Source organism: Vombatus ursinus, unplaced genomic scaffold (assembly GCF_900497805.2).
Source record: "Vombatus ursinus unplaced genomic scaffold, bare-nosed wombat genome assembly UNPS02014935.1, whole genome shotgun sequence".
Classification (NCBI taxonomy): Eukaryota; Metazoa; Chordata; class Mammalia; order Diprotodontia; family Vombatidae; genus Vombatus; species Vombatus ursinus.
In genome coordinates, this window is record NW_020954713.1 from 1,498,409 (window position 1) to 1,510,731 (window position 12,323).

Genomic DNA, 12,323 nt, shown 5'->3' on the forward strand with positions numbered 1-12,323 from the left:
GTATCAATGGCTAAGTCAGTCAATAAGCATTTATTAAACACCTACTATGTACTCAGTGCTAAGGGGATCACTGTATGCACATTCTAAGCCACAAACCTCAGGTTGCAGCTCACATCTTTAAGGCCGTCTGGCAGGAGGCCTCATCCTCTTTTGTTTAAAGGAGATTTTAAAAAGCTGCCATTTAACTGATAAAAAAGAGATCAGATGATGGTTATGCTTATTAAAAGTATTTAAAAATAGCGCTACATTAAGGGCTTTGCCACAAGCTTATCTCAGGGCTTTCCTCTGGTAGAGAGTAAAGGGTATCAGCTGGTCTTGCCTCCCTGCCCCCACATTCCTGACCCCCAGTAACACCAGTAGGGCCAAAACTTTTGATACAACTTTCAGTTAGAATCCTAAGATCTATGTTAAAAGGACAGGGCCCTTTTATACAATCAGTTCAACACTAGAAGGACCTAATTGTACCAATTGAGGCAAAAATTTTTATTATAATTTTACTTTAAACATTTTCATACTATCTCTATTTTCTTTGCCTTATATATTAAAAAATAATGCACAGAATCAATTGACCTGGTTTAGTCCTTCATGGCATTCTAAAATTCTTGTCCCTCTGACAAGGTTTTATGTTGTGAAGGGTACTGTTTACATTGAGCTCCGAGTGTCTTTGTTAGTGACAATGAGATATCTAGGTGTGATTGATTGTTTGTATGTTTGCTTGGGAGAGTGTGTCTGGTCCCATGATATGTGCTTGTGCTTGTGAGTGGCAGTGAATGGCCTTCTTAGAGAAAATGTGCTGAACACCAGTTGGCCCATGAGCACATATGAATGTTTGCTTCTCCTAAGAGTATAGGAAGCATATTGGCCCTCATTTGTGTTTGCCTGGGAGCCTGTGGTTGCCCATGGCTGGATTTGCCTGTGAGTGGTTTTAGAGTTGTGAGACATTCTGGAGATTGGAAGTGGTACTTTCTTGGGTACAGACCTGGGTTCAAATCCCATCTCTGATGCTTACTTCCCATGTATCCTTAAGCAAACCACATTATCTCCCTGGGCCTTAGTTTCCCCCCTCAGCTAAATGAGGAAATTGAGCTAGGTGTGGCCTCTTCTGTATGTGATCCCGTGATCCCATGATCCACTGAGAGAATGGAGGTGAAGCCTGGAAGACTCCCCACCCTCTCCCCCTGCCTGCTTCCATCAGCACACAGTAGGTTGGGTGGGCCGCTCACAACCCCACTGCAGTGCTGGGCAATCACTGGCCACAGCTCTTCCTCCCTCCTCCTGGGAGAAGTACCAAACTCTGGCTCTGTTCATTTTTCTTGCTGTGTGAAGTTGGGCAAACAGCCTTGCCAAGCCTCAGTCTCTTTCATCTGTAAAATGGTGGTGGTAGGGTGGTAGGGGTAGGTTGGATGATCTGTGTGGTGCTTTCCAACTCTAAATCTTTGATCCTGGTGTAGGCAGGGCATGGTGTGCTTTGAGCTCATCCTGATAAGCCCAGGGACCTGGAGCCTTCTCATTTTTTTTTTCCACCACCTCTGTAGGCTTAGGCCCAGGAAGGAGCAAGGCACCTATGCTTTGTCCCTCATCTATGGCAAGACTGTCTACCACTACCTCATCAACCAGGACAAGTCTGGCAAGTACTGTATTCCTGAGGGCACAAAGTTTGACACCTTGTGGCAGGTAAGCAGCCCAGGCCCCATTCACATCCCACCTTCCTTGTCTTTCTACCCTTCCCATCTAATTACCCAGACTCCCAGCCTCCCACCTGCTCTCCACTTTGGAGACCCCGATAAGGAGGCCTGGTCCTGCCCTCCTACCAGGGATGGATAGGACTCTGATGGAGGTTGGACCCTTCCAGTCCTGATACCTCTACCTTCCTTTTCTCCCCACCAGCTGGTGGAGTATCTGAAGCTGAAGGCAGATGGGCTTATCTACTGTCTGAAGGAGATTTGTCCTAATGCCAGTGCTTCTGTTGCTGCCGGTAAGGGAACTCAGGACTGAGATTAGGGTTTGAGCTAGGATTGGGCTGAGGGGTCAGAGTTAGTCCTGACCCTGGAGCTGGGTCAGGGTCTGGTACCCATAATGGTGCTCAGGGCTGGGGCTGGAGCTAGGGTTTGGATGGGAGCTCAGTGCTGGTCCTGACCCTGGAGTTGGGTCAGGGTCTGGTACCCTTGATGGGGCTCAGGGCTGGGGCTGGAGCTAGGATTGGGATGGGGGCTCAGAGTTGGTCTTGGGTACGGGGTAGGGCAGGGTCTAGCACTCATGATGGGCTCAGGGCTGGATCAGAGGAGGCAAGATAATTCTTTGGTCTCTCCAAGGCATCTCACTGACCCTCTTTGCCCCAACCCAACTCTCTTTCCAGTGACTGCTGCTCCCACACTCCCTGTGCATCCCTCCATGCCCGTGAGTCTGGTCCCTGGGATTAGGGAGGCAGGGATTTGGCCCCTGGGAGGAATCAGGGGTGGGTGTCCTGAGAATGTGAATGTGAGCCCCAGCCTATCCTCCCAGGGTCCTGCTGCTCCTGAGCTGTCCAGGGTCCTTGAGGAGGAGGCAGAGGGAGCTGGGATGGGTAGATGGTTGGGACTGGGGAAGGGCATTCACAGGTATAGAATGCTGGGTTCAAGCTCCCCAGGAAAGATGGGGGTAGGCACACCCTTCCTCATGAGGCAGTAGGAAGTCACTTGTTGGCTGGCACTCACTGGGTGGTTGATCCCAATGTACCTCTGGTCCCCAGAGAAGGAATGACACCCTCAACTCTGATGGATACACTCCTGAGCCAGGTGAGTCTTGGGGCTAGAGAAGAGTAAGGGATCCATACTGTCTATATGTTCTCTGGAGGATAGCCTGGGGGAGCTGTCTTCCAAAAGCCGAAGGGCTGGCCTCAGGGAGAGAGGCTAGATTTGTTTGTTTTTTTGTTTTTCGTTTTCATTTTTTTTTTTGCTAGCTTTGTTCTGACGGGAATGGGTTGGGGATAGAGTAGGGAGGACGTTGCAGTGAGGTTTAGGCTCACAGAAGGAAAAGTATCCTAACAATCATTCCCAAAGTGAAATAGGGCCACCATGGAGGATACTGAGTTCTTTATCCCCGGAGGTCTTCAAGTGGAGGCTAGTTGACCCCTTTTGATGGATTTTGTGGGTGGGGTGTGTGTGTGTAAGTTCTGCTCAAGTTCAGGTTCAGTTAGATCAGGGGTTCTTTAACTTGCTTATATTCTGACCCAGGGGTGAGGAACCTACAGCCTCGAGGCCACATATGGCCCTCTAGGTCCTCAAGTGCGGCCTGTTGACTGAATCCAAACTTCACAGAACAAATCCCCTTAATAAAAGGATTTGTTCTGTAAAACTTGGACTCAGTCAAAAGGCCGCACCCAAAGACGCCACAGGTTCACCACCCCTGTAATCTGGACCTTGAGGCCATCAATCTGGTGAAGTCAATGGATCTTTCAGAATCATGTTTTTAAATACATAAAAAATACATAAAATTACAAAGGAAACCAATTCTATTGAAATACATTCACCAAAATATTGATAAAGCAAGTTTACAGAGCCCAGGTTAAGAACCCCTGGCCTAAAGCCCTTGGAGATCCCCTCCAGATTGGAAAGCCTCTGGCCTGGCAGAGGTCTTAAAGTGTCTCAAGAGAGTCGTTGGGAGGCAGGACCCCAAGGCAGGGGCTTCCCCTGGAGGGGCTGGAGGCATACCTCTGGGCTTCCCAGCTACACGTCAAACATAGATGCCAAACCCACGCATGTCACAGCAACGTTGGGCCAGGAGGTGGGGTAGGGGTGTGTGTGGCGCCTTGGGTACTGAGTAGCGCCTCCTCTCTTCCCTCTCTTATGTTGGCAGCATGTCTGAGCAAGAGTCAAGGTGAGAAGTCTCGGGTCCTGCCCATGGACACCAGCGTGTATGAGAGCCCCTACAGTGACCCTGAGGAGCTCAAGGACAAGAAACTCTTCCTGAAGAGAGATAATCTGATGATCGATGAAATGGAGTTGGGCTCGGGCAACTTTGGCTGTGTCCGCAAGGGGGTCTACAAGATGAGGAAGTAAGATGAGGGGGGACCAGGGTGGTGGTGTTGGATCCTAGGCTTATAAACTGAGAGCTGGAAGGGGCCTCACAGGCCATCTGATAGACCAGCCTCCCCTCATGGTGCAGTTTCTTAGGAAACTGAGGTCCACAAAGCTCAACTGACTTGTCCAGGATCACACTGGCAATAAGTAACAAAGGTGGGGTTTGAACCTAGATCTGCTGATGCTAGAGCAGGCGTGCCTTAGGGGCAGCTAGGTGGCGCCATAGTGCACAGAGCGCTGGGCTTGGAGTCAGGAAGACTCATCTTCATGAGTTCAAATCTGGCCTCAGACACTTACTAGCTGTGAAACCCTGGGCAAGTCACTTAACTACTCTCTGCCTCAGTTTTCTCAACTCTAAAACAGAGATAATAATAGCACCAACCTGATAAGGTTGTTGTGAGGATAAAATGAGATAATATTTGTGAAGCATTTAGCACAGTGCCTGGTACATAGCAGGTGCTTAATGAATGTTGATTTCCTTCCCTTCTTTCTATTACGCCATGCTGAGTCATGGAGCCTGTGATGAGTATATGAGAGCCAAGAGACTTGGAGGCTGCTGGTTCTGCCCTTGATTCATGTGATCTTGGGAAAATCTCTCCCCCTTTTCTGGGTCTCAGTTCCCTTCTTTGTACAGTGACTAGAATCTGTTCTATTCGAGGGCCCCGGAGTGGGCGTGAGGGAAGCTGGATAAGGGAGGATGTGGTTTGATGGGAAATCAGAAGTACAGGATCAAAGTGGCCTCAGTCACCTCCGCCTGTGTGTGTCCTGGGCAGGAAGCAGATTGATGTGGCCATCAAGGTGCTCAAGAGCACCAATGAGAAGGCCGAGAAGGACGAGATGATGAAGGAGGCCCAGATCATGCACCAGCTAGACAACCCCTACATTGTGCGAATCATCGGCGTGTGCAAGGCGGAAGCCCTCATGTTGGTCATGGAGATGGCCATTGGGGGGCCCCTGAACAAGTTCCTGGCCTCCAGGAAGTAAGTAGAGAGGGGTGAGGGGAGCTGGGAGTGTGTGCGCACACATACAAACACCTCCTCTCCTCTGGGACCCACACTCATAATAAATCACATTTCATAGCACAGGCCTTTCCTCACAACCCATCCTATGGAGTAGATAATCCAAGTCTGATTGTTCCCATTTGACAGATGAGGAATTGAGGCTATATATATATATACACATATATATATACATGCACACACATACATACACACGTATCCATGCATGTGCATGTATATGTGTATATAATACATATGTGTTTGTAGATAGTAGTAGGTGTTTGCTAGATATTAGTTGAAACAAATTGAATGAGAATATCTGTGCAGACCAACTCTCATGTGCACCGACATTTGTTTGCCTACATACACATGTGTAGATTTGGGCATGCAGAGACCTGCATGCCTATGTGTGCATGTCCATGCTCCTATGCATGCATGCACATGCACACAGTTGTGTGCCCGCACCTGCTACCTTCTGTACCCCTCCTCTCCCACTTGCATTGTTACACACCCTCCTCTCACACTGCCCCCCACCCCCTGGTAGTCTGATGCAGCCAACTCTCTGATTGACCACACAGTTTTAGGGGGCAGCTAAATGAGAGGTCAGGCTCATGGAATGGGTGTGGAGTACATCCTCAGAGTAGACAGTTTCTTATTGACCTCACCCCATTAGAGATGGCCAGCTCTTTTATGCTATCTCTTAACGCTGATTACTTGCCCCACATCTCTATCTCCGTATGCACTTAGACTGTCCCCTTTCTGCTCCTGCTCAGAGGCTTGAGCCCTGGAGAACAAAGGGATGAGTGGAGGAGAGAATGTGGGGGTCCTGGGCTGGTGAATCTGCCTGTCTCTTCACTCTGCCCCCAACTCTTGTCCTCTAGGGAGGAGGTCCCTGTAAGCAATGTTGTCGAGCTGATGCACCAGGTGGCCATGGGCATGAAATACCTAGAAGAAAAAAATTTTGTGCACCGTGACCTGGCTGCCCGAAATGTCCTTCTGGTCAACCAGCACTATGCCAAGATCAGTGACTTTGGTTTATCCAAGGCACTGGGGGCTGATGACAGCTACTACACTGTGAGATTTTCCAGGGGCAGAGTGTGGAGAGTGAAGGGGGGAGCTTATGGACGGCACAGAGGGGAATAGGCTGTCAGGAACCAGGAGAGGCCCAGGGCAAGAGGCCTGGGGAGACAGGAACTGGGCAAAGACTAGGGGGAGGCACAGGGAAAGAGGCCTGAGTAGAGGAGGAGGAGCTGGGGGAGGGTCAGGAGGGTCAGGGCAGAAAGCCTGTGGGGGGTGGGGGGAAATAAATACTGAGGGGAGGTCCAGGGAACAAAGCCTTGGGGGGTAAGAAGGTGCCTTATAGGAGATCTAGGGGAGTGGGCCCTCTGGGTAAGCTATGGTGTTGTGGCATATGAGGGTGCCTGCTAACATCCCAAAGAGCCCCTGAGCTGGAGACTGGTTGGTGGAGGACCAAATTCAGGGGCTGGAGATGCTGAGGCTTAGCCCCCTGGTCCCAGGGTGGGGAAGAAGGGAGAATTACATCATAGCATCCCCTGTGTCCTAGGCCCGCTCTGCAGGAAAGTGGCCACTCAAATGGTATGCCCCAGAGTGCATCAACTACCGGAAATTCTCCAGCCGAAGTGACGTGTGGAGTTATGGAGTTACCATGTGGGAAGCTTTTACCTATGGCCAGAAGCCCTACAAGGTAGGGTCAGGGCAGGAGCCTCAGGGGAGGTGGAGGGAAGAGTCCAAGAAGATTTGGGCAAGTGAGGCCAGGAGAAATGTGATGTATTCGAAAGAGCATTGCATTTGCAATTAGAGGACTTAGGTTCTAGTGTAGGCCCTGCCTCTTAGAAGCTGGTGACCTTGTCACTTCATCTCCCTGGGCCTCAGTTTCCTCATCCATAAAATGGGGAGGGGGCTGGACCAAATGACCACTGAAGTCCCTTCTAACTCTAAATCTATGACCCTATAAATCTTCCCTTCTCTGTTCCTCAGTTTGTTTATATAATGAAGCATAGTATAATTATATATATTATATGTATATATTCATACATAGTCATTGTATAATGAAGGGGTTGAATTAGATGATGCTAAATCCGCGGTCCTATGGAGCAATGGTGCTGGGATGGGGATGCTGAGGGGAGGCACAGGGCAACAAGGGAATTGTGGATTGGGGTAGAAAATATGGATGAAGGGGAGAGAGGAAATAACGAGGGAGCTAAGGGGAGTGAGAGAGGAGGAAGCAGGCCCTGAGAGGCTGCTGAGCCATCTCCACTCATCCTCATCTAACCCTACCCCCACAACCTCCTCCCCCACTTCATTCTTGGCTTCTTATGTCCCTGGAGCAGAAAATGAAAGGTCCTGAAGTCATCAGATTCATTGAAGAGGGTAAGCGGATGGACTGCCCTCCTGAGTGCCCACCAGACATGTACACACTCATGACAGACTGCTGGATATATAAGTGAGTGTCCATCTAGCTGCCCCTGTTCACTCTCCAGCCCCACCTCAGCCTTCTCTGACCAATAGGCAGTCAACCAGGATTTATCAATGGCTTCCTATGTGCTGGGGATTTAGAGAAAGGCATTGGAAAGCTAGGAAGGGGCTGGTTTGTGAAGGATTTTAAAAGAGGATTTAATATTTGATCCTGAAGGTAATAGGGAGCCATAGGAGGTTATCGTGTGTGTGTGGGGAGAGAGAAGGGGTGATGTGGTTAGACTTTCAATTGAGAGAAACCATTTGGGCAGTTAAGTCAGAGAAGGATTGGAGTGGGGAGAGACTTGAGACAGGGAGTGAGTTGATGAGGGATTACACCAGAGTAGTGGTTGGAAAATATGAGAGAAATATTCTAAAGAAAGAAATGATAGATTGTGACAATTGATTATATGTGTGGGGCAAGCGTGAATGAACAATTGAGGATGCCACTGAGTTCGGGAGCCTGGGTGACTAGAAGGATGGTGGTACGCTCAGCAGCAACAGGGAAGGTGGGGAGAGGGGAGGTTTAGGGAGGAAGATAATGGGTTTTGTTTTGGACATGTTGAGTCTGAGATTCACAAAAGGCAGTTGGTAATACAAAGTTGGAGTTCAGAAGAGAGACTAGGGCTGGGTATTATAGCTCTGGGAATCACGTGGGTAGAGATGATGACTGAAGCCATGGAAGCTGATAAGATCATCTATTTAGCTTCATAAGGGTAGGAACAGTGTTTTTGCTAGGTGACCCAGTAGGTAGAGAGCTAGACATGGAGTCAGGAAGACCAGAGTTCAGATCCTGCTTCAGACACGTATTAGCTGTGGGATCCTGGGCAGGACACTTAACCTCTGTTTACCTCAGTTCCCTCATCTACAAAATCGAGATAATAATAGCACCTTCCTCTCAGGGTTCTTGTGAGGATTAAATGAGATATATGTAAGCTTTAAATCACTGTATTAATGCTAACTTTTATTAATATCATAATAGAGAGGGAGAAGAGAAGAGGGCCCAGGATGGAGCCTTAGGGGGCAATGATATTTAGTGGATGTGGCTTGGAGACTGAGAAATAGCGGTCAGATACATAGGAGAACCCAGAGAGAGCAGTGTCGTGGAAACTTAAGGGAGGGAGGATGTCCCAGAGAAGAGTGATAGCGGCAAAGCCTGCAGAAAGGTCAAGAAGGGTGAGGATTTGGGGGTAACTAGTAGGGAGGGGAGCAATGGGGACTGAGGCAACCTCCGGGGGTGTGCCGGGGATGTGGGGTTGGGGGTCTTGGGGAGCCAAACAGTTTTGATGGGCGAAGGAAGGAATGAAAAAGCATTTGTAAAGCAGCTGAGCAAATCAGGCACTGAGTTAAATTGTGAAGCTATATCTAGAAGAACTCTTAAGGAGCTCAGAATTTTGAGGGGAAGAATGCTTAGCTACAGGGGTCCAAGAGGGCAGCTACAGGGGGCGGTGACAAGGCCTGGGAGGCCTTATTATGCATCAGGGTATCTCCTCCTTAAGAGTGGCCCACGGCCACTGGAAAGTGACCAGTGGACCACAGAGGAGAGGAGGATCTGGTTTTTTCTGGCGGGAGTGGGGATGGGCATTCAGTGTCCGGCCAGGAGGGGAAAAGGGGAAGAGAACTTTGGGAGTAAGGTTGGGTGTCAGTTCTGGCTTATGGGGAAGGGGAAACTAGGTCTCGCTGGGCTCCAGAATGCCCCCCAAGATCCTATAGAGAGGGTCTGGGAATGTCTGCTGGCATGGGGAGGGGGATGTTTGGTCCCATTGTCTTGAGATAGGAATAAGGAAACAACAGCTCATCCCAACCCCCAACAACCCAACACCGAATGGCCCAACATACTACTACCTAATAGTCTGAAACCTCAAAACTTACCACCCCCAACAGTTCAACATCCTGACATCTGATGCTGTAGTAATTGATAATTTATTTAATAATGATTAATACTGTAACTCTCACTTATAGCATGCTTTGAGGTTTGCAAAGCTCATCGCATAAATGATGTCATCTGATCCCAACATTGACCCCACCCTGGCACCTCCTGAAACTAACCTGGCAGACCAAAGCTGAGAGTCAGTGTGGTCTCGGGGGAAGAGGCCTGGCTCAGGCGTCAGAGAATCCCAGTTCTCTCTCCATATTTTCCATGGGACATTGGGGGGAATCCCTTAACCTCTTTGTATGTCTCCTTCCTCTCCAGAAGAAATTTCCTTTTCAAGAATTTCCAGAATTCCTTTCCAACCTATGATCTAGGTTCATAGGGTTCTAGGTCCCAGGTCCTAGTTACATAGTTCCCACACTCTGCCACTTACTAGTTGTGGGGTTTTAGGCAAGTCGCTTGGCTCTGTGAGCCTGTTTCCCCCTCTGTAAGATGATGTGCATTGTCCAGTTCATTTGTGGGCCCTGCAGAAATGTGAGTGACTATTATTTTGATGATGAAGATGATGATGATGATAACATCCTAATTCTTTAGAAAATCCTTTTCCTAAGGCCTTACCAGAGAAAACCGGGGGAAGGGAGGGGTGTGTTGGTGGTGGGAACTTAAGTAATTATACACCCTCAGCATTGGAAGGAATCCTAGAAGGGAAACAGCATGGTACAGTGGAACAGGGGGCTATATTTGGAGTCCCTCACTCCCACTAGCTGTGTGACCTTGGTCAAGTCATTTTTAATTGGTCTGATTTCCTTGCCTGTGAAATGAAGGGGGAGGGAGCAGAGTTGGAGGGGTCCTTTGACCTCTAAACCTGTGACTCTAAAACATGTTCTAATCCAATCCCCACGGGGAACATAAAGCCACTCTACATTATGAGCACTCCACAAACGGTCACACTGTATGCACTACTAAATTTTGTGACCCTTTGGCCATCAATCTGGTGAAGTCTATCTGTGGGTCCCTGCTTGGTCATTGTTTCAAATGCGTAAAACAAAATACACAGGACTTCAAAGGAAACAATTGTAATGGAAGCCAGTTCTCAACACATTAAACAAAATGTGTCCACGGACTCCATGTGAAGTACCTGCACTGGCCCCTTGAAGTGGTCCTGAAGAGGAGCCTGTGATCTCCTGAGGCAGCCCATTCAGATTTGGGGACAGCTTTATTACTGGGAAGCTTTTCCTTATATTGATCCAGAATTGGCTTCTCTAAAACACCTGTCTGCTGATTCTAATTCTTTTCTTTGGGGCCAAAATGGATGTCTTAGGGACATGATGACTTTTCTTCTCCCCAGGATGCAAGCCTGTGGGTGGAGGTGGGAGAGGAAAAGGGACAGAGACTAACTTAATGTTTGCGTCCCTCCTGCTTACAGGTGGGAAGATCGTCCAAGCTTCTCAGATGTGGAGCAGCGAGTTAGAATCTACTATTATAGCCTGGCCAGTAAGGCGGAAGAGGTCTCAGAAGCCCCTCAAGCAGAGGAGGCTACCAGTACCTGAGGACCATCTTCCTTTCTCTGGATCTTCCCAGTCCTTCCTGGATCCTGGCCTTGCTCCTTGCTTCTTCTCAGAGAGGCTTGTCCCCCTGACTCTCCCATGCCAGCAAGACCACTACCTTCCCCCCAGATGCCTGAAACTCCTTCTCATTTGCATCTCCTCCCCTAACCAGTGGACTGAAAACTCCAGACTTTGAGGTGAATGTTCTTTAGGAATGCCGGGCCCTTTTCTGCACCCTTTCCCTAGATACTTAGGGCTTGTGGGATCTTGGAAGGCACAACGGGCCCTATCCCTCTGCCTTCTTTGATGGAGTTGAGCCTCAGCTCTGGGCTCCTCCCTACTGGGGCTGGATGGGGTCTGGTAGGGGTGTGGTGGGGTGGTCTCTGGAGGGCCAGCCAAACCCAGGCTAAAAGTCCAAGGGCAACCAGGCAGAAGCTTCATGTCAGTGAAATAAACTCAGCTATTTCTCTATCTTCTGTTTTGAATTTCTCTGGGACCCTGCGACTGGTTGAGGTCTGGGACTTGAGTGGAAGAAGGCAAAGAATTCTTTATGTGTACTGTAAGGGCTCTGGAATGTCAAGGAGAGGAGAGTGTGTTAGGGAGAGTGGGCATTAATTAATGGAGGTACCAGTCATTGGACATCTGTGGTATGGGTCAATGGTTACTAGTATTAATGGTTATTGAAGATGATGGCCAATGGTGATGTTTGTCACCGAAGAGTGTAGGTCATCAGAGTCATCAGTTACTGGAGTAATCCATCACCGTGATGAATGCCAGGCATTTATGTCATTACGTGAATCAGTGTGGGAAGTGTCAGTCACTGGAGTTGTTCACTGGGTATGATGATTAATAGTCACTAGGGATCTAACTAGTGAGGGAATGAGCCATTTGGGGGCCATGACTGCTACCTTCTGAAGACTTTGGGTGGCTCAATGAGCTGTATACAGTCTTAGGGACACCCCTCTTCTTTTTTCTACCCCTTTTTCCCTTACAAAATGACTGATGCCAACACTTATGTTAGTAACCACTAGGACACAGCCAAGTTCTTTGCTGGTGTGATAGGCATGACTGAGTAGTACAACTGAGTACCATTTCTCAGAATGCCTTGGCCTAGACTATGAATTTCCCAGGACTCTTTTTCTCAGAAAGCTGGGGATTGGAACAATGAGGTAAGTGGCTAGGTGCAGAGATCTAAGGGACTTTCAGGACTACAGATGACATCTAGGAATTCAGAAATCCTGGTATTTCCCACAGAGCACGGGGAGAAGACATTGAGGCTGAGAGACAACTTCAAAGACATAAGAACAGTATGAGTGAGGTCCCAACTTCTCACTTCAGCCACAAGACTTTGCACTTATCTTCCTTTGCCAGG

The 12,323-nt window shown here is 48.7% G+C and overlaps 1 protein-coding gene across 1 annotated transcript in view; it reads left to right on the forward strand.

Moving 5' to 3' along the window:
• The window catches only part of LOC114029622 (tyrosine-protein kinase ZAP-70), a 40,027-nt gene extending 28,605 nt beyond the window's left edge, over positions 1-11,422 (forward strand). Inside the window, exons 5-14 of the mRNA XM_027844169.1 lie at positions 1,536-1,674; positions 1,888-1,975; positions 2,357-2,397; positions 2,729-2,774; positions 3,835-4,033; positions 4,832-5,038; positions 5,938-6,130; positions 6,621-6,761; positions 7,408-7,520; positions 10,831-11,422. Of these exons, the coding sequence (XP_027699970.1) occupies positions 1,536-1,674; positions 1,888-1,975; positions 2,357-2,397; positions 2,729-2,774; positions 3,835-4,033; positions 4,832-5,038; positions 5,938-6,130; positions 6,621-6,761; positions 7,408-7,520; positions 10,831-10,954 (1,291 nt within the window). The 3' untranslated portion in view covers positions 10,955-11,422. The remainder of the gene's footprint in view (positions 1-1,535; positions 1,675-1,887; positions 1,976-2,356; positions 2,398-2,728; positions 2,775-3,834; positions 4,034-4,831; positions 5,039-5,937; positions 6,131-6,620; positions 6,762-7,407; positions 7,521-10,830) is intronic.
• The last annotated feature ends 901 nt before the right edge of the window (positions 11,423-12,323 follow it).